The sequence below is a fragment of the Panthera onca genome, chromosome D1, assembly GCF_046562875.1.
Source record: "Panthera onca isolate mPanOnc1 chromosome D1, mPanOnc1 haplotype 2, whole genome shotgun sequence".
NCBI classification, from domain to species: Eukaryota; Metazoa; Chordata; class Mammalia; order Carnivora; family Felidae; genus Panthera; species Panthera onca.
Genome location: NC_138348.1, coordinates 46,620,657 through 46,645,150, shown reverse-complemented (window position 1 = coordinate 46,645,150; position 24,494 = coordinate 46,620,657). Strand labels below are relative to the sequence as shown.

The 24,494-nt window shown below is 50.6% G+C and overlaps 1 protein-coding gene across 14 annotated transcripts in view; it reads left to right on the top strand.

The window, feature by feature from the left end:
• MICAL2 (microtubule associated monooxygenase, calponin and LIM domain containing 2) overlaps positions 1-24,494 on the top strand; it is a 221,718-nt gene that overhangs the window by 9,562 nt on the left and 187,662 nt on the right. For all 14 annotated transcript variants that reach the window (XR_009602230.3, XM_078433221.2, XM_078433224.2 and 11 more), the window contains exon 2: positions 16,743-16,810. Coding sequence is in view for 1 of the 14 variants with exons in the window: in XM_078433221.2 (XP_078289347.2) it covers positions 16,778-16,810 (33 nt within the window). In the remaining 13 variants the exon portion in view is untranslated. The remainder of the gene's footprint in view (positions 1-16,742; positions 16,811-24,494) is intronic.

Below are 24,494 nucleotides of genomic sequence, written 5' to 3'. Positions count from 1 at the left end.
CGTGTGCGGCTGCCGTGCTGGGGATGTCGTGCTGAATGACAGGTGCGGAGCCCTCATCTAATACACACAGGTGGTCTAGACAAGCGACTGATGCCCAACCGCCAAGGTAGAGTGTGGAATGTGCTTTGGAGAGCCTCACAGTGTGGGGGAACCAGGGGAGGTGGCACTTGGTGGTTGAGATGGGCCTTAGGAAAGAGGATTTCCACAGGCAGAGGTAGCCAGTGGTATAGCACACAGAAAGGTGGAAGAGTGAGGCCACGTTAGGGGTGCCGTGTGGTGGCAACACGGGAGCTGCCTTGGGGGGCTGTGGAAGGCTGGAGTCAGGCCAGGCCTCAGTGCTGGGGGTGGGGTAGGGGGGTTTGTGCAGGTGTCCAATGCTCATGGAGCATTGTGGGCCAGCCTCTGAAGTGACCGCGTCTCCCTTGCTTGTAGCCTCACAAGCACCTGAGTATCCCCTTCAGGTGGGTGCCGCCCTGGGCTTCTGGCGCACACTTTGAGGTCACTTTCCTGGTGAAGGAGGAAGCTCAGGCATGCAGGTGTGGCTGGCTTGATGTTTCCAGGCAGCTGGAACAGTGGGAGCTTGGCTGACCCCCCAGCCTCTGGCCAGCTGGCCATGGGGAAGGGGACAGAGGCTGAGCTTCTTCCAACTCCGGTGTTAACCTGGCAGGTAGGAGACATGGCAATCTGGTGCACTTAAGGCTTTGGCCTTCGAGCAGGGCTGCCGGCACCGTTCTCTGCCATAGATGTCTCAGAAACACCCTGGCTGTATGTGATGGGATGAATTGGTCCTGTGAGCAGCAAATGGCATGAGTTTAGTGCCTGTGGGAGCTGTTGATGGGGGTGGCTGGGGGGTGGGGGAAGGGAGCATTGAACCAGCTTTCATGTTTCTTTTCTCTAGTATCAGTGCTACCGATATGAGACCACATTGGTTCATTGACGTGACTGATCAATTAATTGTTCCATTTATTCATTCTGCGACCAAGACTTCTGGAGTTTCCTTCACGTGAAGCATGTTGCCACACTGGTGGTGGTCTTCAGAGGTGTAAAACCTTTGGCAAGCCCCTTACTTTCTCTGAGCCTCAAGTTTCTCTTCCGTAAGAGGGGAGTGATAATATCCACCTGTCAGGCTGTGAGGATTATATGGGGCGATGTGCATGGCACACTTCATGGTGCCCGGCACATGGTGGGCACCTTTGGTGGCTCTCCCTTCCTCGAGCCTATTTCTGAATTGGCCCACAGGAGTCCGAGAGCACAGATGTGGGTGGGGCTCCTCTTGGCTTCTGGCTTCCCATTCGGCACTGATCCCTGAGTGGCTTCTACCTTTAAGTAGTAACTTTTTAAGAGAACGGCTCAAAGCACCTGTGTGTGCAGCAAAGAGAGATGGGGGTGCCTTTCTTTCTCTTTCTGGTGACATCTTAGACCTTGGAACTGCAGGGCTGTTCCTTCGGTGCCTGATTTCTCCACCGTGGTGGTCCAGCCTGGGCCTGCACGTCAGAGCTGACCTTGGCCATCTTTGGATGGCTCCTCTGGGCACGTCCTTGATGGCTCCCTGCAGCTTCCAGCATTTGGTCTCAGGCTTCCTTCTTGAAGCCACAGAGAATGAGTCTCCTCTGTCTCCACATGTCAGCTCTGCAGATACGGTTTTTAAATCCAATCTGTGATACCACCATTTGGAAGATGTACCACTATTCTGTGTACTTTCAAGAAAGAAAAAGTGCTTCCAATTAAATTGTGGAACACTGCTTTGTGACTGTCGGAAACTTTTATATTTACTGAAAGAATCCTTTTAGGCCTTAGACATAATTTTATATTCCATAACACTTGCATGTACATAAAAAGGAAACATGGGGCACGTGGGTGGCTCAGTTGGTTAAGTGTCCAGTTTTGGCTCAGGTCATGATTTCGCAGTTCATGAGTTCGAGTCCTGCGTCCGGCTCTGTGCTGACAGCTCAGAGCCTGGAGCCTGCTTCGGATTCTGTGTCTCCCTCTCTCTCTGCCCCTCCCCTGCTTGGACTCTCTCTCTCTCAAAAATAAATAAGCATTAAAATATTTTTAAAGGAAAACAAATTAGTTAAGGCATTTCTAAAATATTTTCAGTTTTGGACTCTGACTCTTGCATTTCACTTTTTGACTCCCCCATCTTTGTGGCTCTTTTGGTACGTTATTATATTTTGGTAAAGTGATGATCCATTTCTTAATCTTAATTAGATGTTAAGGGGCTGTAAGATACATTCTGCGCTCAGACATTTTATAATTGAAGAATGTGCATCTGAATGCACATCTTCTAATTAGTAAAACATGATATTTAAAGGCAGCCCTCTTACTTGCTCTGGAATCTTCTTCCATATTAACAATCTGTGGTGTGGGTTCAGTTCTTTTTACCTTCCCTGTGGTTCTCCTCTGAGCAAACTCCCATTTGTTCATATTCTTCTAATACACTGAAGGTAGTGCCCACGCCGTATATGGTATTCATGGTGTGGTATGACCACAGCACAGGAAGGGAGCCATCACCTTCTTAGTTCAGGCCATTCTATTTCTATTAATGCAGCCCAAGATGGCATGAACTTTTCTAGAAGCTACATCACACCATTGATTCACTGACATTACCGCAGACTAGATCTTTTTAACATGTGGTGTTGGTAAGCAGCATCACCTCTGTCCTAAACGTGTGTGGCTTTAGAATTTAAATACAGAGCCTCCTATTTTGTTCCCATCTGATTCAGAACAGCCATTTCTGTTAAATTTCAACTTGTTAATTTCAGGGCAACCATGTTTCTTTGGGCTTTTTCAGGATCCTATTTGAGTATACCTTCTATAGCACATTACCAAAAAAAAAAAAAAAAATTAAAAAAGGCAGGGAGCCTGGGTGGCTCAGTTGGTTGAGTATCCGATTTCGGCTCAGGTCATGATCTCACGGTTCTTGTGTTTGAGCCCCGCGTCCGGCTCTGTGCTGACAGCTCGGAGCCTGGAGCCTGCTTCAGATTCTGTGTCTCTCTCTCTCCCTCTGTGCCCCTCCCTTGCTCACACTTTCTCTCTCTTTCTCAAAAATGAATAAACATTAAAAAAAATAATAATGATAAAAAATATGCCTTCTATAGCATCACCCACATCCTGATAAATTGCTTATCAGGAGACAGCCCTCTGGCACACTACTAGAGACCTCTCCCCTCAGACATTAAATCTTTGATCAGCTTGCTTGGGGAACGGCAGTGTGGGCTGCCCCTTTCCTAAGTCTCTTTACTGCTTTTCTGACCTCTGGCCAGATGTCTTCTTGAATCTGGATATGCCACGTCCATTGGCAATTTTCCATCTCCCACCAAGTATCCTATCACAGAAGGAAGTGAACTCTGGTTGACATCACATAGTCTCAGTTCCCAGAGGGCCCCCAGACTGCTTTCCTGTGTCCCCAGGCTGCCCCACAGTGATGCAGTAGGAAGTGCATCCGTCTCATCTGCAAGAGTTTCCAGCAGTCACTGACAGTATCTAAATGTGTGTATTTTAAAAACCAAGCTCATCCCTGATCTGAGCTCCCTTTGTCATCTCCGTGTTGATCTGTACTTGTCAGTCTAAAGACCCCTCTTTTTGAGAGGGGCCTCTATGCATTTGGAGTGGAAGCCAAGGTCAGACTTCCCGGGGCCCCTTTATATCCCTGGACCTCTTGGTTCAAGATGACCCACATGCCTTCTTGCCCTCTGCCCTCTGCCATGTGGCCACAGCTCATCCCAGTCTTGCCTCCTCCGGCTGACACGGGGCCAGGCCTCGCATCACTGTCTCTTAAGATCTTCTTGGTTATGCATCCTTCATCCAGTGATGGGATGTGGGCCTTTTGACAAGGAGCCTTGTCCAGGCTTCCCTCTGCAACCACATGGCTTCTATTCTGCAACACTTCATATAGCAGTTACCTATGTGCCAAGCTCTGGTATAAGGGCTTTGTAAATATAAACTCATTTAATTCTTGTGCCAACCCCATGAGGTGAATATTGTCATCCTCCCCGCCCCCCACTTACCAGTGAGGAAATTAAGGCACAGAAGGGTTAATTGACTTGCTCAAGATTTCACAAGGGAAAAGGGGGGAGTTAGAATCTAGCCAGTTTGTTCCCAGAGTCTAGCTCCCATTCTCTATGGTGAGCTTCCTGCTTCCCCTTCCTAAAAGGCCCTCCTCCTCTCCTCCTCCTCCTGCTTCCTCCCCTTCCCTGCTCCAGACAGCACCCCTCTCCCTCTCCACTCCACTGCAGAACTAGAACTGTAATTCAGAGTCTGAATCATTGACTTCCTCGATCTCAGGTCCTAGAGCCCTTGCATTCTCCCAGCCACGTGAAGTCTGTTTTCTTACAGTCTCAGGCACCAACTTCCCCTTCTTGGTCTCTCTCCAGTTTCAGAGGAAATGATTGCTTTTCCTCCACAGTTCCTGTGTCCTCCTGGTCACTAACCCATTCTGCTATTGTTGTGGGGATTAGGTTAGTCCTGTCTCTATGGATACTTCCGTTCTCTTCTGGAAGGTGAGGCCAGTCAGAGACTTCAGCCAGTGGGGCTTCCACACTTCCCTGTGGTGGTTCCCCTCTGCCCCCCACAAACCACCAGAGCTCATCTCTGGCTGGCCTGAGATCCTATCAGCAACTGACCTTTAGGTGCCCGTGGGGACCTTCCCGTTATGCCCCAGTTCTTCTCTGAGCACACCTGTATCCTGCAGAATATTTTCCTCTTTGTTTCATGCATCTTTTTTTGTTACATAGAGATTCTCTATCTCCCCATCCCAAATCTGTTCCTTTAAGAGATAAAAGCTGGGCACTGAGAAGTGTGTGTCCTTTGCCATCAGTTATGTAAAGAAAAGAATAAATATTTATATTTGTGTGTATACACGTAAACGTTGTCAGGGATGAGACACAGGCAACCAATAATGGTGGTTCCCTGGTTCAGAGTGGGGACAGGGGTAGATGCAGTAGAAGGGACACATTTCCTGTATACTTTTGTGTGTTTAGATTTTTTTGTTTTTTTAAATTTTTTTTTTAACGTTTATTTATTTTTGAGACAGAGAGAGACAGAGCATGAACGGGGGAGGGGCAGAGAGAGAGGGAGACACAGAATCGGAAGCAGGCTCCAGGCTCTGAGCCATCAGCCCAGAGCCCGACGCAGGGCTCGAACTCGCAGACCACGAGATCGTGACCTGAGCTGAAGTTGGATGCTTAACTGACTGAGCCACTCAGGCGCCCCTGTGTGTTTAGATTTAAAAAAAATTTTTTTAATGTTTATTTTTGAAAGGGGGGGAGGGGCAGAGAGAGGGGGCGGGGACAGAGGATCCAAAGCAGGTTCCATGCTGTCAGCACAAAGCCTGATGTGGGGCTCAAACCCACAAACTTGTGACATCATGTCCTGAGCCGAAGTTGGATGCTCAACCTACTGAGCTACCCAGGCACCCCATGTTTCGATTTTTTTCAATGTATTTACTATCCAAAATTAAAAACCAAAAAACAAAAAAAAACAAAATAAAACAAGAAAGCCCACAGATAATCTGGGACCCCTGCTCTGTGAACTGTGGAAAGCGTGTGACTCACCTGGTTGAGTCAGTGCTCTGCCTCCTGCTACCACACTGGCCTCTGTTCCTCAGGTGCGCACCGGGCTAGTGACAGCCTGTTCACCTTACAGGGGGGATTGAAGGGGACCCTCTTTTAGAGCCTGGCACACGGAGGGCCTGCAGTAAACAGCCTCCTCCCTGACTCTCTTCAAAGGTCGGAAGTAACTTGAGACTTTGCCGCCTCTCATAATCACAGTTTACTAAGAGCTGGTGCTCAACAGGTGCACCTGGGCCTCAAGTGTTGGTTTCCTTTTTCTTTTTTGTTTAAAATTTTAATTTATTTTTAAGAGAGGGTGGAAGGGCAGAGAGAGAGGGGGACAGAGGATCTGATGTGGGCTCCGTGATGACAGCAGAGAGCCCGACATAGGGCTTGAACTCACAAACCGTGAGACCATGACCTGAGCCGAAATCAGACGCTCAACCCACTGAGCCACCCAGGCGCCCCTCAAGTGTTGGTTTTCTGCTGTGACTCACGTAAAAACTCGCACCATGGTGTTTTTTCCCCTTCTGTTGAATTCCAGTATTTGAGGAAATTGAAACACTCTGAATGTCTGGGTTTGTCTCCAAGAACTATGCACGTTCCTTTTCCAGACCTGCAGGACTTTACAGACCATTTCCTTTCCCATCATACTCCTCTGCCCAGCTCAGGGGGGTATAATTAGAATGTGTCTAACACCCTGTGAAAACACAAGCCCACGACTGGATTTGCAGATAACCAAAGTCAGAGCAGACCCTGAAGACAAAATGTAGGGCACTGGGAGTAGCCAGTCCAGGCACCTGTAACTGAGGAAATGACCTGATTGGAAGGTGATTTGTTTACCTTGGGCAGTTAATGGCAAAGCATGCTTTGAGCACCTACTGTGTACCCCAGACCCTGTGCTATGGGGATGGCAATGTGGGTAGGGCCCAGCCTCACCTCCCAAAGCATTCACCACACACTTGGGAAAATAAGTCCTACATATTCAAAAAAATTAAGTAGGAGATTTTGGTAATGGTTCAGATCATAGAAGGGAAATCACAAGGTAGTTCGTGACTAATTCCATATGACTGGTAGAGATAGCAGTGGGTGTGGGGAGTGCTCTCTAGGGGCTGGAGAAGGTCTAGAAAGCTTGGAAAGGAAGGAGGGAGGTCGGGGAGAGGAGGAGGCTGCATTGGATCTGGATCTAGAGGGGTCCAGCACTGATGGGTACATGGGAGGAAGAAGAGAGCATTTCTGGTGAATGTAGCAGCTTGGGAAGATGAGAAATGGCTTGGTTTGAAGGTGAGCAGAAGGAGATGAGGCTGGGCAGAGGCATGTGGCCTTCAGGCCTTCAATATGCAGGGATAGAGGGAGTGTGTGTGTGTGCACGCATGTGCTCCAGTCCAAGTTCAGGGATAGGAGGATACGGGCCCAGGGTCTCTTAGGGAACTCTTGTAAATCCTAGGGGGAATGACGAAGAATTGGTTGACGGCCGTACATCTTAATCTTAAGCAGAGGTCTACAGCCTGTGCTCCAGAAATGTCCTCAGGAGCAGGAAAGGAAGTCAGAGGAATGCTAGCCATTCCCCCACCATTGTTCTATTTGAACATTTTTCTTCTTAGGCATGTTAAATGTCTGGCCATTCAGCAGGTATTTATGAGTTCTTATTCTGGTCCAGAAGCTGTTCTAGGTGCTATGGTTACAGAAGGGCAAGAGAAAGGTAAAATCCCTTGCCACATAGACCTTCTGTTCTGGGAGAGGGGGAGGGACCATAAACAATCAGGTTATGTATGGGGCCAGGTGATAAGGTGGAGGTAGAGCCCTAAGCAGGTAAAAAGATAGGATGTGCTGGGGGCAGGTGGAGGGAAGCAGTTGAGGGGAGGGCTGGAATTTTAAATGGGGTGGTCACTGACTTGCCCTTCCCCTGGGACTTAAAAGGCAGCAAAAGAGAGGTGTGGGGCCAAAGGGAAGGAGACCAAGCCAGATCCTGCAAGATCTTGAGTCCCATTTGATCCTCTTCCACCCACTGGTGGCTTCAGCTCTAGGCAGCAGGGAGCCTTTGAGTGTGCTTGAGCAGAGGAGTGCCATGTATGGTAAGATATCCCTGATGACTTCGTAGAGGATGGGATATAGGGGGCTCCAGCAGAGAGGCTGGGCGGGAGGCTGAGATTCCAGATGACCAGGGCCTAAAAAAGCCCACTAGTTTCACACCTCTGACTTCAGTACAGTGGGGCAGGGCTAGGAAGTAAGAGCCGTGGGGCAGGGGTGAGGGGGATAGCAGGTACTGGCAGAAGGGGGGTGATGGCAGAGTTTAGGTTGGAGGGGGAATGATGAGAAATGCACTGAAGTGTTCTCAGAATTTAGGGCATGGGGTCAGTTCAACATTCTTGCTGTGACTTTTCTTTATTTTAGAATAATCCAGCGCTTAAGAGTGTGGGCTCTGGGTTTGACTCCTGCCTAAGTGACCTTGGAAGAGTTACTTAACCTCTCTGTGCTTCAAGCCCACACCTGTAAAATGAAGATAAAGAAGTATTTATCCTATAGGTGCATTTTTGACAGGATGAAATCGGCTACTGAATGTAGAATGTTTGGAACATTACCTGGGGTACAGGAAGTACCATGCAGAAGGTGATTTTCCGGTGGAAATCCTTTGTAAAGTCATTCATTCAACCACTGCTTCTGTGTCTACGGTGTGCCAGGTGCTGCACTAGCCATGCTATCTTATTTCATCTTTGCAACAACTGCCCGAGATAAGCATTGTCAACCACATCTTGTAGATGAGCAAGCTGAGGCTCAGAGACACTAAGATCTGCCCAAGGTCACACAGCCAATAAGTAGCAGAGCCAGGATTTGAGAGGTTTCCCTCCCCCTGCCCCCACCGTCTGACATTAAAGTACCTTTTATAAGAACTGTTATCCCAGGAGTGATCTGTTATGTAAATGTATACTGACATATAGGCTACGTCAGTCTCCCTTGGTATGTGGTGCTGACATGGAGCCTTGGGGAACATAGAGGCGTGGCCAACTCCCCAGGTCCGCCAGGGGCCGCGTCAGAGGTGAGACCCTGGGCCGGAAGTCAGAGTTGCACATGGGTGAGTAAAAGTTAGCACCTTCCCCCAGTGACTCATCCTCACAGGCCTTATCAGAGCTTTTCAACCACCTGGAGAGTCTGTCTGAGACCTGTCTTGGTTGACTCAGCCCCTGGTGTGCTGGAGGAGCAGAGTCTGATGGGTTTAAATCCCAGCTCCACCACCCCTCAGCCATGTGAGACAGAGATAGGAGGGAATTTCTCTGTGTCTCAGTTATGTTCTCTGCAAACCCTTGTAGGGATTTTGTGAGAGTTAAATTAGGTTGGCCATGCAAAGACTCAGAACTCCCTGGCCCCAGCAAGCTCTAAGAGTTAGCATTATGTGAATTATTATCTTATAATGTTATAAAAGTCTCCTGTGACCTCTGAGGCCAGAATAAAATGTCCCATCCCCTCTGGATGATCCCTCCAGTCACATTTTGTTTTGCCTTGTTATGTAAATGTGAGTGTAGCTCTTTGCCAGACTGGGAGTGCTTGAGACCAGGGAATAGGTCTTCGTGGTTTTTGTTGTTGTTGTTTGTTTGTTTGTTTGTTTGTTTTTAAATCCCTGGAGACTTGTCCCTTGTCCTAGATGATGTTGAAGGAAGTTTGCCAAATGGAAAGTGTTCCTAGTTTTCCACTTCCCTCGCAGCCGCTTACTCTGACCTGCAGACCCCACTTCCCAGGATTATGGACAATGTCTGATATTTCGAAGGGTGCTTTACGGTTGGCCAAGCACATTCACATTCATACTTTATCCTGTCTTCAGCGTTTTTCCCTGTGACCATTGACTCTTATCCCCATTTAATGGGTAAGGAGACTGAGCCTCTGCAGGGTTGGGTAATCTGTCCACAGATTCTCAGGCAGAAGGTAACAGGTGTCTCCCTGCCCATCCCAGGAAGCCTTGGTCTGGAGGCTCAGATTGACCAAGCCTCTCCATGAATTCCCCTGTGCCCTTCTCCTGAGGAGAGCTGGGAGGAGAACTTTACACAGTTTCCTCCTCCTCCTCCTCCTCCTCCTCCTCCTCCTCCTCCTCCTGCTCCTCCTCCTCCTCCAGGTCCTGTTACTTCCAGAAAAGCACGCAACAGTGGGCCTGAGCTGAGCCAGCGATCGGAGTTGCTTAAATCCCCCCCACTCCCATTTCCCTTCCCCGTGGGTTTGAGGCTCAGCTGGGGCTCTGGGCTTGCGGGGAACAGAGACAGTGGGGAGGGCGTTGTAGCTTGTAGCGTTTGGAGCCATGCCTAGAGCACAGACAGTCCTTGGAGGAACCTGCAGCTGGAGGCGGAGGAGGCTGGCACCTGTGCTTCTCCCAGGAGGAGGAGTGGGGCTAGCTGCAGGGCCCAGAACCGTGTTCAGGGTGCAGGGGAGCCTCCCGGGGGTGTCACAGGAGAGATGCTGGGGGCAGTGGCATCAGCACTTCCTTTCTGGGAGGCAGACAGGCAGATGATCCTTCCAGCAAGGTGGGACGAAGCCCAGGGCTCCGGGACAGACTGTAATCCAGACCTACGAAACTCCAGAGCTATTGCTTAAGTGGAAGAATCTTCTGTTCAGTTTAGCCTAATAAGCAGTTATTGAGAAGTACCTATAATGTCCCAGCCGATGTGGGGAATACAGAGTCAGTGAACCAGGGACCCAGCCCTGTGAGGAGCTCAAGTCCTACAGCTCCCTTTTCACCTCTTCTCCCTCCTGGGAGCCTTGAATGTTGGGTGGCAGTGGGGATACTTCCGTGCACGAGGCTACATTCAGATTCCTGGCGTCCCAGAGCTGAGGCTAGAGTTTGGGCCTGGCCGGTTGGCAGGGCAGCGCGGGCAGGGAGCTGGCAGATCACCTGCTCGTCGAATTGGGTGCCAGGTCTGCTGTGGGGACAGAGGGGTTATTGGGCCTTTACGGTTGGGATCCCTGGTTCCCTCCAGGATTGTCATATGACCAAAGGAGCAGACACAGGAGTGTCTCTGGGGTGTGGGTGAGAAAGATTGTAGGTGGAATGACTTCTAAGACCATGGCTCCGGTGGCCCATCCCTCCCTCAGGCCAGTCCCCCTTCCTTTCTTCCTCCAGCCTGGTCAGTCTCTGCTGCTACGCGCTGCCCACCTGCCTGGTCATCTGCGCCTCCGGCTCCTTGCTTCGGTTTTTCTGGTCTGCGTCTCCATCTCCTAAGGCCTGGATCAGCCCTGCCTATTCCAGAAAGGCTTTCTAAACTCTCTCAGCCAAAACTCCCCTTCCTTTCTCCATGCGCCTCCCGGGTGGAGAGCCAGCAGCCCCGAGCTGAGCTCCGCATTTACATGTCATGTAATGTGTTCTGAGCACCTACTAGACAGCAGGCAGCACAGCGAGGCCAGGACTTCGGAGTCTGACCGGCCTGGGTGTATGTTCTAGCTGGGTGACTTGGGGCAGGTGCTCTGATTTTGGAGTCTCAGTTTCCTCTTCTGAGCTTGAGGATGTGGTCCCCACGTCACAGGGAAGTTGTAAGGTTCTGCTGAAATAATCCGTGCAAAGTACTTAGCATGCAGCTCTTGGCTTGCAGTAAATGGCTCTCACGTGGCAGCCTTTAACAGTCTTTGCCATGTATTGTTTTGTTTAATCCATACCCTGACTTTAAAAGGTAGATCTCAACCCAGAAAGGGGGACAAATGAACCTACGTGCTGAAATGAGTCGTCCAGCATCTCAGGACACATGGGCACTGAGGCTGGCATTGGGGGGGGCCACAGTGTTCTTTCTACTGTCTCTGCTTCCCACGTCCAGCCCCGTTTCCCTCACTTTTGGGTGTTCTTCACAGCCTCTGCCAGGGCACTCAGCAAATGTTGATTGAATGGTTGTTTTCCTGGCTGGTTTAAAGAGAACCAGGTTTGGGTGGGAGTGGGGGGAGGGGGGAAATGGGACCCTCTCGAGCATTCCAGCCCCTTTCAGATTTGTAGCTGACCCAGCAGAACCCTCCAGTGTACTGCCTGCCCCTCTAACACCAAGCAGAGCTGTGTAGCCTGCACCTAGCCCAGTGCGTGAAACCAAATCATGCCCTGAGGGAAAATCAGCCGGTTCCTTCTGATTTATTTATTTTTAAATAGCAGAGCTATTTATACGGCAAAGCTTTGAAAAGAAAAAGAGAAGTAAGGGAAATACCTGCCTGGATAATCCCCTGTGACTTGGGGCTGCTAGAAAACAAAAAGAATGGCCATTAGCTGGCAGATGGGCTCCAGGCAGCATGTGGCGTTGTGAAATGTGTGCCTGTGAGGGTCAGTGGGAGAGGCCTCTTGGGAATGGCTTAGCCAAGCTCCCCCACGCCCACAGGTGCAGCCCTCACCTGGCCAAGGCCACTCTGCTCCACCTTACTGTAGTCAGGGCGACATGTTGGAAGCTACCTTCTCCGGCTGAGTCTCCGTCTGAGTCTCCGTCTGTACCAGCTGGCGTTTGTGTCTCCATAGTCCTCACTCCGCTGGTTGTTTCCTTTTATTGCCTGTGCCGACTTCGGTGTCGGGCTCCGGGGACCTCGCGTGCTGGTGTGCGTGTTCACCCCACGGCTAACGGCTGCAGGAGACGGGGAGGCGATCAGTGTGTTTTTGTTCTTTGTTTTTGCTCCCAGGCCGGGGTTTTGGTTTTTGTTGTTGTTGTTTTCTGTTTCTCTAAAACTCTTGAAACCGCATGTGGAGATAGAGCTTCCTTTCCTGGAGGGAATCGAGAGGCTGCTGTTAGGAGGCCTGGGGTACAGGAGACTGTCTTTGGTGATGGCCCAGAAGGCGGTGAGACAACGGGACGGGGTTTAGCACAGGACTGCACCTGTAGCTGCACCTGGTAAGCCAGCATCTCTTGGGAACGGTGACTGAGAAAAAAACAAAAACAAAACCCCAGAACCCACAGAACTCTCCCCGGGATCTAACAGGTGTGGCCTGGCTAAAACCCCCGGAGACATGCTGTCTCCATAGCATCGCACTGCGGCTCTTGGAGATGAAAATAACTAATGTGCAGAGAAGGAAACGTGCCCAGGGACTCACTCCGGATATCCACGATGCTACCTGTCCTGTCAGTACCTTATGGCAGCCCCTTCCTCTGGGAAGCTGTCTCTGGGCAGGGGTGGAGGGCGGGTGGTAGATGAGGGGGCAGCGGCCCAGGACCATCTTGCTTGGGTGGTCTTAGCACAGGGGTGAGAGGCAGCAGAGGGGCCTGTGTGGGGAGGTCTCAGGCTCAGGACCAGAGCGTGCTGAGGTGGCGGCATGGCGGGCGGACCAGGCATCGGGCACGAACACTGTGACCTTGCTGAGTTAGACATCCAGCTTTCTGCGTCTCCGTTTCCCCAACTGGAAAGTGGGTCAGATGAGCATCCAGCTCCTAGGACTATGCTGAAAGTTCAAGGCGATTGCACCAGGGAAAGAGCCACATGTTGAAGGACTCAGTGTGGTTTCCCTTCTCTTACTCCCCTTCCTTCCTCCTCCGAAGAGTTGTTTCAAGCAACTGCCTGGTGTTGTATTTTCCCCTGAACCACGGTGAAGCCCATGAAAATGCTCATGGCGAGGAGGACCCACGTCTGAGCCTGGGTTCCCATCCACGAATGCCAGGACTGGGCTGTTCACATGTTTGGTTCTGGCATCTTCCTCTGCCAGGAAAGGCATCGGTCCAGGGGCTTGCAGAGGCCTCCTTTGACCTCAGTTTGCAGAGACACCTTGCTGCACATGTTTGCTTTTCCTTGGCTGCCTGGGGCTCCCTGAGAGTGTGCAGCTGGCTTTACTTCCCGGGTGGGATTTAGCGATGATAAAGCGGCCAGTTGCTGAGTGCTATTGTTAGTTGAGACTCTTGGTTTCAAGTGACAGGAGTCCAACTTGAATGAGCTTAAGCAAAAATGGGATGCCTTGGAAGGTTCTAGTGGAGATTTAAAGACCCAAAGGAAATGCTGCAGAATCCAGCCCTAGGGAGAGAGCAGGTGACCTCCAGCATCCCTGCTCAGCAGTCCATGGCTGCAGGCAGCTCCCAGCTGACCCTGCACACACTTCCACGCATTCTGAGGACCGGGCCTTTCCCAGGTTTTTCAGATTAGAATCTGGCCCAACTTGGAGCAGGTACACACCCTTTGTACTCAAGATTGTGGCCAAGGAGTAAAGGTTCTCTGATGAACCTGTCTTGAGTCCCATGCCAATCTCTGTGGCTGGGGAGTGGGAGGTGGGGTGGAATCTGTATTGGAACAAAGGGAGAAGGATGCTTGTAATATTAGTAATTAAGAATAATGCTAACTTTTCTTGAGTGCTTACTTTGTGCCAGACATTCTTCTAAGGTCTTTACCTACATAAACTCATTTAATCGTTGCAATCAATCCCACTTTCTATGCTAGGGAGCTAAGGCACAAAGAGGTTAAGCAATCTGCCCAAGGTCCCATGATGAGCTAGTAGGGAGAGCTGGCATTGCACCCGAGCAGAGGACTCCAGATGTACTCCTAACCACCCGCTCTAACCCAGATGATACAATGCATAGACGTCACCTCCAAGCACTTTGAACTACACACCTGGGCCACATTGTTAACAGCAATACCTCACTTGTTCTTCACAACCACCCTGCGGAGTGGGTACCAACAGGAGTCCCATTTTTAGATAGGAAACTGAGGCTCACAGAAATTATGTGACTTGTCCACGACCATCAGACTCCTTGAAAGTGGCAGAGCTGGGGTAGGAGCCCAGGCTTGCCTGGTTCCAGGATCTGAGCTCCTGGACCACTTCCCTGGGCAGCCTTGGCATTCAGGTGCTTCTCTTGCTCCGGTGACTGTGATGGAGAGCGGACCTGGGTCAACATCTGAGCCTTCATCCTTTGTCCAGGGGGTGGGGGCGGGGCTGGGGTATGGAGACCTTGGCACACCGCTGAGGGGCCACCTTGGTGGTTCTGGGCCAGCCAGTCTTGGTGCATCTCACACTAACTTACCCCAAGGGGTTCTTGGACAAGCCTTACATGCCTCTGACCTCTGGATTTCTTCATTCCTTCATTCGACAAGTATTGATGGAGTGTCTGGTGGTCCCAAGTGCTTGGGGTCCCCCAGTGAAGACCCTGACGCGATGGAGCTAGAGCAGAGGGAAAGGTCCCCTGAGGTACGCTCATGTCCCTTGAGATCATGAGGCTACTCGAATACGGCAGGACATCTTTGCTGCACCACCCAAGTCAGGTCCGCAAGGGCCTGGAGACTTCGTGCCTCTGCTTGGGACTGGTGAGGTGGCAGGTGTCAGAGGAGACGTCGTTCCCTCGTTCTGTTACAAAGGGACGCTTGTGTCAGGGAGCACACATGGGCATGGCATCAGGCCAGCTCCCCTGGGAGTCCCAGGCTGCTGTGGCCAGTGCTGATCGCGTCCCCAGGTAAGGCTCTTGCCTGTGCCATGCCTCAGTTTTGCCCTCTGTGATGTGACTGTACTTCCTGCCCCACACGGTGGCTGGGAGGATTGTCTGAGATAGCACGTGCTAACTACCCATCACAATGCCCGGGCGCGGATTAATCCTTTAGATTCGTCTTTTAATAACCGACTAGCTTTGTAGGTGGCTCTAAAAGTCAGGGCCCATAGAGGGGGGCAGCTAAAGGGTCTTTGGTGAGGAGTCACCAATTAGGTCCAGTTTCTCATTCTACAGATGAGGAAACTGAGGCCCCTTGAGGGGAAGGGAGGTGCTTGGCCCTAGGACCTTCTGGTTTAGTGGATTTAAGGGGAGTTCGAAGTGTGTTTAACTGTTGGTCAGACAGAGGGTTTGAGTTCGTCCTTGGGTTGGCTGGATCGCAATGTGCCCAGGCCTGTGTGGGAATCTGACCCTCACAGACTGGTCCAGAAATGCCCACCTGCATCCCACTGTGTGGACAGTCCAGTGTGCTTCCCTTGAGAAGCAGGTGGCAGATAAGGGGAGCCCTCCGGCCTCTCTGAGCCTACAGCTCAGGCTGATAGAATGTGGGTGAGGCAGGCTGGCCTGTTTGCCAGCCGCCATGTTCCAGACGGCCCGAGAGGTGTGGCTTGATAACGATGATCACGATGGGCATGGTTGTAGCCTCTGCCCAAGTGGCTGCCCTGGGAGCTCACCACGGCTGTCCTAGGACCCCTCCCACCTCGGTGTGGTGGGAAAGACCACGAGCAGAGGGTCAGCCTGCCCTGGTCTTAAATGCCACAGAGCCGTGGCAGGGGCTTTCTGCTCTCCAGACCTGTCTTCCTGTATGTGAGGTCTTAAATGCCACAGAGCCGTGGCAGGGGCTTTCTGCTCTCCAGACCTGTCTTCCTGTATGTGAGGAGCTACGGAGACGGACCACGTCTAGTCGAACAGTGTGCGTTCAATGCATGGCCAGTGCTCAGTACATAGTAGCTACTTTCCTGTTCATAGTCTGAAAATTCCCGAAAGTGAGCTCAAGTCCCAGGTGCTTAACACAGTTCATTGTGCGTAGAGAGAACACATGTGTGATTATGGGGGCAAGGAGGTCCACACCCCTGTTGAGCGAAGTGTGCCTCTGTCTCTGGAGTATGTGTGTTGCCTCTGGCACATCTCAAACTTCTCATCTTAACTTTTGAGGCTACCTCTCAGGAATTTGGAGTAGTCAAAGTAAATCCTTAGAAATGTTTTCTAACCCTGGGCTCCATTTCCAAACAGGTGTAGAGGTATTTTCTGCAGAAGCGGTAGGATGTGACCAAACCATTTGGGTGGTCATCGGAAGCCAAGATAATTGTTTAGGAAACTCAGCCATGATCAGATGGTCCACTTTTATAACTTCCTAGTTTATGTAGTGTTTTGGATCCTTTCCACCTTGGGAAATGTGACAGATTTCGCGCTGGTGACTTATTACCAAGTTTTTACACCAGCATGACTTACTTTCAGCGTGTCTTCAGCTTAGAAATTCTGGCACTTTCTGTTTCTACTAAAGTAATCTTTACCATCTTACTTTCTCTGCAAGTCTTCAGGTAGAGATGTGATTAAACCCTTAGGGTGCCCAGACAGTGGACACAATGGAATTTGTTTAACCACCTTGCAATTCCTTTATTCATATGCAAAACTTGGAGCACAGAGAGAAATCCTCTGTGCATTTCCTCTAGTTGGGTAGTGTTACTACAGGGCAAAGTACACAACCTGGGGGACCTCTTAGCAGGGAGAAGATATGAGGCTGTAATGTAAGATAACGTAACTGACATTCATTGCCGGGCTCTTGTTTTTAAAGGAACATGGCAACCTGTGCGTGGCTCTTCCTGCAAGATGACTTTAGTCACTGCGATGCCTAAGGATCAAGTAAGTCTCTTTTCTACCATCGGGTTGACCTTGGGGAGCTGGCGTCAGGCTTCAGAAAGGTGTAAGGGCACCTGCACTCTTTCTTTAAACCCAAGTGAATTGTGATCCGGTTTGGAGAAGCAGTGGCTGGTGAAGGCCTCCGTTCCCACACCCCGCCCCCCCTCCCGCCCTGTCTCTGTCTTTGCCCCACAACCGACAACCACCCCACCATTGCACAGCCCTCCATGCTGTCAGAGGAGGGAGGGAGGCGGGGCTTGAGACTGAGATGTGGCTGGGACCTAAGTCAGTGGTCTTTGGTCAGGGGGACACTCTGCCCCTTCTCCCCTTAGTCAGAGCAGCAGCTCAGATGTCCCGACTCCAGTCCCAGTTCTGATGGCGTTTCCGTCTCCTGCTGGCCCAGATGTGTGCCAAGGCAAGAATCTGGCTGGGCAGCTCCTGCAGGGAGTGACTGCACAGCACTCCACCACTTGTCCAAGATTTGAAAATGTGATTGCGGCATCTTCCTCTGCTTGGCTTCCCTTCTTAGGAGAACAGACCTGTTTACCTCTTTCTGTAGATTTGGCAAGTCTACGGAGGCAGGCTTGGGGGCCTGGGAGGCTTGGTGTGGGCAGGAATCAAAATGACTGATTGGCATAGTCACCCTCAGGAACTGTCTTGGGAGCCCCCACTGCTCTCCCCAGCTCTGCTCTGTTCCCCTGCTCTGTCTCTATGCGCTGCCAGAACCTCCCAGAAGACAATCTGAACATCACTGTCCCGGTGGCCTTCAAGGCCCCCTCCTGCTAGACCTCAGCCTCATTTTCTGCCTCTCTCCTTTGCCCTGACTTCAGTCCCACAACTCCTGGAATAGGCGTCCACATCTGGGACATGCCATTCCTTCTAGAAGCTTCCCTCCCTTCTCCAGGCAAAGTTGGCGCCTCCTCCTCCTCTCCACTCCCATAGTGCTTTGTTCAGACTGCAGGTGCATGACCGGCCAAGTTAAGGTTTGCTCACTTGTTTGTCTCACTCCCTAGCTGTGGGAGCCTTGAGAGCAACGACCCATCCTCCAACCTTCCTGTCCGAGCCAGGCAGTGCCATCCTGGAGGCCCAGTATTGGGCACGTGGCAGGGCGTCGGCAGCTGTTTGTTGACTCAAGGAATTCAAACCCCAAGATTTCTTCAGGGCTTTGTGGCTCATGAAGCTCGACCGCAGTGTCTGGTGGGAACCTCACTCCCTGGGAGGAGTGGTCCAATCAGCCTCACGTATTTTATAGACCTGGAGACAGAGGTCTGGGCAGTCAGCTAACTTGCTCCCGCCCTGGCTGCAGCACATAAGAACCAGGACGCTTGTCTCCTATGGCCAGGCTAGTCTGGTTTCTGTAATACTGAATTTTATAATTAGAGAGAACCCAAGAGCTTATTTAGCACAAACACCTTATTACCAGATAGGGACACTGAAGCCTGGCCTGAAGATACTTTCTCAAAGTTACCTACCTAACTGGTGCCAAATGGAGAATTGGAACGTGGGCCCTGGACTTCCAGTCTGGCATCTTTCCTCTCCTCCCCCTTCCTCCTCGGCCTCCCTTCCTTATGTAGACACCAGAGAACATTTTGGGACTATCATTCTGCAGTACCAGGATGGTGAAGGACTTCTAGAATGCCCTGAGTTAGAGGGAACATAGGGAAGAATAGAACTGGCCCTGCCTCTAGGGGCTTCCCTGGAGGTGTGAGACTGGGGTGGGTCCTGGTGGAGGGGGAGGAGGGGATCAGAGAGCATCATTGCCCAACCTAAGGCTGGAGCAGGGTGGGGGAGGGGCAGCAGGCAGCCAGGTCTGGGCATTTAGAGGCTGGCCTGGGGGGCACTGAGGAGCTATGGGAGGTGACATCCTAAACAACAGACCAGGAAGGGGTTGGCTGGACCTGGGAAAAGCTACTGCAGGAGTTCTGATTCTTAGTGTCCTGGCAAAGAGGTCCTGATAAGAACATCTGCTGTGGCCTGAGAATTCTGCCTCTTTCCTAGAGAAACAGAATATAGAATGTGTCCCCAGAGAAGGGTCGGGCAATGGGCAGTGAGTTCCATCGTTGTCTGAAATGTATATGGGGAGGGATGTGTATGCCAACTCATTCCTGTTGTGCCCAGATGAAATTTTGTTTCTGACTGACCACACTTCCAGGTGGCCTTTCCCCCGCTCTCAGTCATAGGGCTTTCCTGGGTCTTTCATTTACCCAGGCCAGATACAGGGCCAGGCAGGTCCTGAGTCCTCTGTTTATACTCTGCCCCTTCTTGCACCTTCTGGGGCATACCGACTGGAGACTGGGACTGACCACAGGCTCCATCTCTGCTTGGCAGATTGAAACATAACCTTTGCCCAAATTACAGGAAATGTGAGTTTTGCCACAGAGGTACCTCGGGTTATTTTCCAAATATGGCCAGGTCAGAAGCTTCTCTAGGGCAGGAAAAGCATGCGGCTTCTCTCATTATTGTTTACACCTCAGGTTTACTTGGACTTTCCATTTTAAAAAGATCAATTTCACGTTCATAATAAGGCAGGAGGATTCATTCCCATTTTGCAGATGAGAAAGTTAACTTAATTTTCTACCTTGCCCAGGGTAGTATAGCCACCTAAGGTCTGAGCTGGGACACTGCCCGGGCCTCCTGTTTATAAATTCCATGATCTTTCGAAGCTGCTAAGCTCCAGCCATATGTAAATCCTTGGAGGGCATAGGACTTCAGAGGAGCCCAGTAACTGTTTGTTGAATGAATGAACTTTGGCTCTTTTGGGGAGGCAGGCGGGAGGCACTCTCCACCATAAACGGATCCTCTTGGGCAGCAAAGGGAACACTACCCAGTGAAGTATTTGCATTTCTTGCCATGATAAGGAGCTGGTGTGTTCTCTTCTCACTCAGCCTCACCTCCAGGAACTGGGTCATGCACACTGAATAATTAATTCCTTGAATCTTTTACTCTGAGCTTCCTCCTCCTGATGTTGAGGTGAGCTGTCCAACATGGGTCTTTGAAAGGTCCTTGGCAGAGGCAGATCCTAGCGTTGTAATAAACATTCAGATGATCCATCTAATTGCTCACAATGACTGTTCTTGACCTAATCAGGCCAGGTTTCCAGTGGGTTAATTCCATCTGCCACTTTTCCCCACTGACCTCCTTTAGACCGAGGAAGAGGGAACCTTGTGATCATCTTAGATATTCAGGTTTCTGTAAGACAGGAGGGCTCACCCCTCCCTTCTCACTGACCTCTAAGCTCCTCAAGATTTTGTGGCAAGGGCTGGAGAAAGAACAATTAAACCGTGTCAGCTTGGGAAGGAATGCATGGGGGGTCAGGGAGACAGTTATCAAAATATCTTCTGGGCCTGCTCTTCCCCTAAGTGGCACTTGGGTCATGTTTCTTAGAGTCTGTAGGGGATCCAACTGGCCTCATTAGAGTACCCTAACTAGGTCTTGAGGTCGACGGAGTAGAGTGGAAAAAAGAGTGGGCTGAGGCCAAGACCCACGTTCTAGTATTGATTGTCCACAGCTTAGCTGCATGGCGTTGGGCCACTCAGAACTTCACCTGTCCCCAGAGTTATTAAGGAGATAAGGGAGGCATCGAGGGTTGGGTAGCATCTTAAGGAGCTTCCTGGAATTCTGTGATTTTTCAGTGCTCTCTCTGTCCTTGTGATTAGCTCTGTCACCTTCTCCAGGTCACCTCCTCCTAATGTGGCTGGAGATTGCTTCTGTAGACACTTTTCTCCTGGCCTTCGTAGCCTCTCCCCTACCCCACCCTGGGACATACCAGAGTACAGATAAGAACTGCCTATTGCTGCCCTAGTCTCTTGCCAAGCACCTTGGGGAAAGTCTAATGTTTTGATAGAGAGTCGGGAACCCAGGAGGTGCAGGTGGTATTAGAAGGGAGTGAGAAAAATCTTTGAGTGGAAAGAAGCCAGCCCAGATGACCAGGGGTTGTTGGGATAGCCAAGCTCTGAATGCCACAAGTTACCTGGAGTTGAGTTGTTTGACCAGAGACATGAGTCCAGATGAGTCCTTAAGAATACGGCCTCAAGCGTCTCCTCTTCTCGGCCAGCCAGGCTCTGTGCTCAGGACTGACCAGACACTCTGGAGCAGTAAAGTTCTAGTGTTGGTAGAAGCCTGCTCAGTGGGAGCTAAGAGATGTCTCAGATGGATAACTAGCACAGAAAGGGGAAGGGCTGAGAAAGGTGGGGTTGCCTCTAGGATTTGTGATCTTAGTGTGTTAAAGCTGGGAAGAACCTATAGAACATGGAATCGAATTCTTCTGTTGTATGGGTAAAGAAATTGAGGCCCAGAGAGAGAACTTACCAAGACCCAGAAAGCAAGCTAGTGGGAGAATGGAGATGAAGGCCAGGTCTCCCGATTCCCAACTTTGGGTATCAAAAACATCATATGAGGGGCACCTGGGTGGCTCAGTCAGTTAAGCGTCAGACTGGCTCAGGTCACCATCTCACGGTTGGTGGGTTCGAGCCCCGCGTCGGGCTCTGTGCTAACAGCTGAGAGCCTGGAGCCTGCTTCGGATTCTGTGTCTCCCTCTCTGCCCCTCCCCTGCTTGCTCCCTGTTCCTCTCTCTCCAAAATAAATAAACATTTAAAAAAACAACATCATATGAAGTGGCTCTCCCCCCAGCGCCCTGCTGCCTCCTCACATGGTTCCAGTCACCACACTTTCCACTTCTCTCTTTGACCCTGCGCTTGATTGTCTAAGGTGTGAGCAGGGCCCCACTGCTGCCACCTCATTGTTTATTGGGGGCCTAATAAAACCTGGGTGCAACCGCTCGGGGAGGTGGAGGCTTCTTCTCATGTGCGGGCTGTTTGGCTTGTACTTAGTGACTTACCACTGTTGAGCCAGCATTATTCTGTTTTATGGCGTGTCTTGGGGTGAAAGGTTAATTTAAGACCGGAAATGAAGGCTCGGATCTGCCAGCCTCGGCAGGAGTGGCCTCTTGTGGGTTTGCCACTCAGATGCAAATCACCTTTGTTGCTAAGCAGGCCTCGTCCTGAGATTCTGAAGCTAAGGGTGTGGATTGAGTGTGCAGCCTGCCCTGTCTCTTACTCTGAGAGAGGCCACTTTGGGTGCAGGCTGGCCACCTTGTCACCATGTTAATGGCCCATGAACCGGCGCGGAAGCCATTCACTTTTTTAAAGTAGGACCCCACTTGTTTTCACGTTTCCTCCTGAGCTCCATGACACGAGTGGGCACAAAGTTGTGTGTGTTACCTTGTCTGTTCCCCTCGGCAGCCCTCTGAGAGGTGGCCATACTTGTACTGAGAAGGAAACTGAGGCAGACACAGGCTACTGAACTCACAGGGGCCAGGGCTCAGAGGCTGACCCCGCCACCTATTCTTGTTCCACATCTCAAGTGGCCTCTCTGTTAGAGAAGGGAGGGCTGGGGCTAAATGGGCCGGGCGTTGATTGGGGCGACCAACGTTTATTATGCGGTTTCTGAATGCCGGGTCCTGGGCTGGGTTGTGGGGATGCAGGGGTGAGTAAGCCCTAGTCCCTTTATTCCCAGGAGCTTGTGCCTTGGCCTGACAGCAGGACAGGTGCATACGAAGTTACAGCCGCCATTCTAACTGTTGTCATAGACACATCAAGTGTTCTGGAAGCACTGAGAAGAGAGCCTCACACAGAGTACCTGCACTGAGCACAAGCTGGGGGACTTGGGAATTGAAGGATGAATAGGAGATTACTAGGTAGATAAGAAAGCAGGCTTCCAAGAAAATGTGTGGTGGTATGAAAGGGCTTGATGCAGGACTCACAAGTAAAGAAGAGTTTTCTTCTTCGCTGAGGGTGGTAGGGGTGGGACATTTAACTGAGAGATAAGCTGGGGGAGGAGGGGGCGTGGTTGGCACCAGAAGGTTAAGGGCTTTTGTGAAACACTTGCTAACTCTGTAAGAGTCGTTGAAAGAAACCTCAGTAGGGACCAGCGAAGATTCTCCAGATATGAATTCTCCAGGCACCTGAAGTACCTTTCCCTGTAGACATGTGCACGAGGCTTGTTTTCAGACTGTCTGTGTCCATTTTTTACCTCTTGTGTGTCACGCACCAGTGGAGGTGTTTATTGATAGGGCGAAGGCATCAGAGTGGGACCGGCCACACTGACAGTTCATGTGTAAAATGTCTCAGATTCCTTTTGCCAAATAAGCTGATAACAAACACCCTTGTGAGTTCATGCGCAGACTGTCTCTCCAGGGACTGCTTTGCATTCCAGACAGGGCCACACAATCTTTCTGCAGGAGCTGGGGCTGGAGTGAGAAGGCTACTTAAAAATAAAGACCAATGAAAATATATTGCTGTTTTTAAAGATGATATTTACAAGGCAAAAGGATCCAGGAAGCAGATGATTTGCCATGAGAGAGAGCAAGAATCTTTAAAAATATCAGCTCTTTAGAGTGCGAGGAGTCACGGAGAGAGAGAGAGAGAGAGAGAGAGAGAGAGAGAGAGAGAGAGAGAGAGTCCTGTGGGAGCCCTGGTCTCTCTCTCCATGGATGAATCCTTGTGGAGGTCTGTCCCAGGAAATCCATTTTGGAAACAGAGCTTTGAGCCTCACTTGTCCTTCATGTGAAAAACCGGAGAGCAATGTGGAGTCGAAGCCTTCATGCCTGCATCGGTCTCTTCTGTAGCTCCTGGGTTTTGTGTTTTTTTTGTGTGTGAAGAAAGAGAAATTCCTTTCTGAGACAGCTGCTGCTTATTTTAGCGAATGTGTTTGTCAGAGAGGAGTCCAATATCTTTGTTGAGCCAACCCAGCTTTCTTATGTTGGGATGGTAGGACACTGTCTCCCTAACCTCCACAGAAAAATCAGCAGCATGGTCCCACCCATGATCTTCTCCCTGCACTGATGTCTGTTGGGCTGTGGGGCAGTGAGGGGCAGGGGTCAGGGTAGTCTCTGGTCCTGGAGCGCTAATCCCAGCATCTCTGAGCTCACAGACCATGGCCTTTGTGTGTTCACTGGGAGAGCTGGGCGTCCGTGTCCCCAGAGCCATGGTGCCCTTCCACACAGGTCCACATTGCTCTCTCTGCCAGCCTCGTGGTCATGTGCCAGTGGTGTGGAATAACCTGTCAAGCCAATAATCTCAGGTGCACCTGAGTGGCTCAGTCACTTAAGCATCTGACTCTTGATTTTGGCTCAGGTCATGATCTCATGGTTGGGGAGTTCAAACCCTGCATCACGGTCTGTGCTGACAGTGTGGAGCCTGCTTGGGATTCTCCGTCTCCTCTCTCTGCCCCTCCCCAGCTGGCATGTGTGCATTCTCTCTCTCTCTCTCTCTCTCTCTCTCTCTCTCTCTCTCTCTCTCTCAAAATAAATAAATAAACATTAAAAAAAAAATCTCAGAGGTCAGTTCAGCAGTTTAGTGTCTTTTAGGGACTTGTTCTGCCCTGTCTTATCAGAGAGACCTTTCTGTATTTACTATCTGGAAACTTCATTGGCTTTATAGAACTTTTGGGAAAATAGTTCCCAGGAGGCCTCAGTTCCTCTGCACAAATGAGGAAATGGACCAAACTCTCTCTCTCTCTCTCTCTCTTTTCTGCTCAGACATCTAAACTGCTCTCTGATAACAGTGTATTTGACTTGGACAGAGAACCCCCTTGGGTGGGTCCTGCTGGAGTAGAGAGAAACTTTCTCAGAGCTTTCTTGCTCTGCCTCTGGCCCATTCACTCCTCCAAGGTCACATCTGAGAACTTT